The sequence below is a fragment of the Hibiscus syriacus genome, unplaced genomic scaffold (genome assembly GCF_006381635.1).
Source record: "Hibiscus syriacus cultivar Baekdansim isolate YM2019G1 unplaced genomic scaffold, ASM638163v2 tig00110597_pilon, whole genome shotgun sequence".
NCBI lineage: Eukaryota > Viridiplantae > Streptophyta > Magnoliopsida > Malvales > Malvaceae > Hibiscus > Hibiscus syriacus.
Window position 1 is genome coordinate 89,287 of NW_024062795.1, and position 1,595 is coordinate 90,881.

General features: G+C 39.4%; 1 protein-coding gene across 1 annotated transcript; it reads left to right on the forward strand.

The window, feature by feature from the left end:
- The first annotated feature begins 268 nt into the window (after positions 1 to 268).
- LOC120134684 (tetraspanin-15-like) lies at positions 269 to 1,184 on the forward strand. The gene is made up of 2 exons (XM_039151126.1): positions 269 to 802; positions 889 to 1,184. The coding sequence occupies exons 1-2, from the start codon at positions 269 to 271 to the stop codon at positions 1,180 to 1,182; spliced, it is 828 nt and encodes a 275-aa protein (XP_039007057.1). The 3' UTR covers positions 1,183 to 1,184.
- Positions 1,185 to 1,595: the final 411 nt, after the last annotated feature.

Genomic DNA, 1,595 nt, shown 5'->3' on the forward strand with positions numbered 1-1,595 from the left:
ACAAATTCTTTAACTTTTCTCCTACAATCTCTCAATTCCTTTCAGTTTTCTCTCCAACGAAATCCGTTGGTTAAGCATAGCAAAGAACGAGACTTGGTAAAAACTTGACACACAGCACACGATTATCTGCATAAAAACATAGAAGGCGATCACTTTCCTAGATACTTTGCCTTGCACTAAACACTATACTACTGTACTAGCTTAGCTCTACTCATAGTGTGTGAACCAGTATTTAAGCATAATCTCCATCTTTCCTTCCAAAATTTCAATGGCGGATGAAGCCAATACACCCATGACGGAACACGGTTCAAAGAGGAACATCTTCAAACTCTTACGAGTCAAACACGTTACGGGCATCTTATCTTTGGCCGCCTTCGTTTTCTCCATCCCCATTCTCGCCTCCGTCACCTGGTTGCTCTACATGAAAAGCTACGACTGCGAATGGCTTATCAAGTTGCCCCGTTTGCAGATCGGGATCAGCATCGGCTTGATCTTCGTCTTCTTTATTTGCAACGGCGCGCTCTTCTTGAGAATCCGGTTGCCCATGGTGGGGATCATTGTCGTCACGGTTCCCTTGACCTTAATGTTCACCGTCGGCCTCGCTCTCCTCGGAGCTAACAACTTGGAATCCCGGAAGATCCCGGCTACACCGTTGTGGTTCAAAATGAAATCCGACGACGACGGACTTTGGAACAACATCAAAGGTTGCATTTACAACGTTCATGTCTGCCAAGATTTAGCCGCATCATCGATGCCGGTCAAATCACACGGTTTCGATAAGAAGAAATTATCAGCCGTCGAGGTACATAATTTAACCCTCTCATTACCCAATCTAAACAGTTAACACTAATCATCTTGTATTAATCCTTCATTTTTTTTCCTGTAAAGTCGGGATGTTGCATACCGCCGGAAGATTGCAACATGCAACACGTGAATACCACTTTCTGGCAAAAACAAGATAATGAAACCGATTCATCGGGCAATGCGGATTGTGGTGCATGGAATAACGATAGGGATGTTTTATGCTACAATTGCCAAAGCTGTAAAGAAGGGTATGTGAAAGCATTGCAAAGCAAATGGTCAAAACTTGGGGTGTTTTTAGTTTCCATGGCGGCGTTTCTTATCACTTGTCATCTGGCACTGTTCCTCGCAACCATGTGGGAACTCCACTGTACATCTTAGAGCAGAGAGGAATGCACCCAAAGTTCATCTTCTTTTTTGGTATTTTATCCTTAGGGTTTTATCTTTGGTTAAATAACGTGTTTTAATGGCTAGCCGTCTCAGTTTCTAGAGCAATGTAGTCAACTTCTTACCTTCTTTTCACTATCTTACTTTTAGATTCATCTATTTTGGTAATAGATATCAATATTCTAGTGTTTTCATCTATGCTTTTGGTTAATTGATATTTTAATTGATAATATCCATTAATTCTATTTAATAAGAATGAAATATCTAAAATTATAAAATAAGAATAAACTGATCATATAAATTAATATTTCTCTTAAAATTATTGAAAACTAGCTTGTTATGAAAGGAACGATTTTATTTTGTATCTACAATCTTTGCAGATGAAAACCCTTTTAAAAAGCTCACTA

Coding starts and splice junctions, on each gene's coding strand:
- LOC120134684 (XM_039151126.1), top strand. CDS start 269: ATGGCGGATGAAGCCAATACACCCATGACGGAACACGGTTCAAAGAGG. Junction 803..888: donor AGAAATTATCAGCCGTCGAG/GTACATAATTTA, acceptor TTTCCTGTAAAG/TCGGGATGTTGCATACCGCC.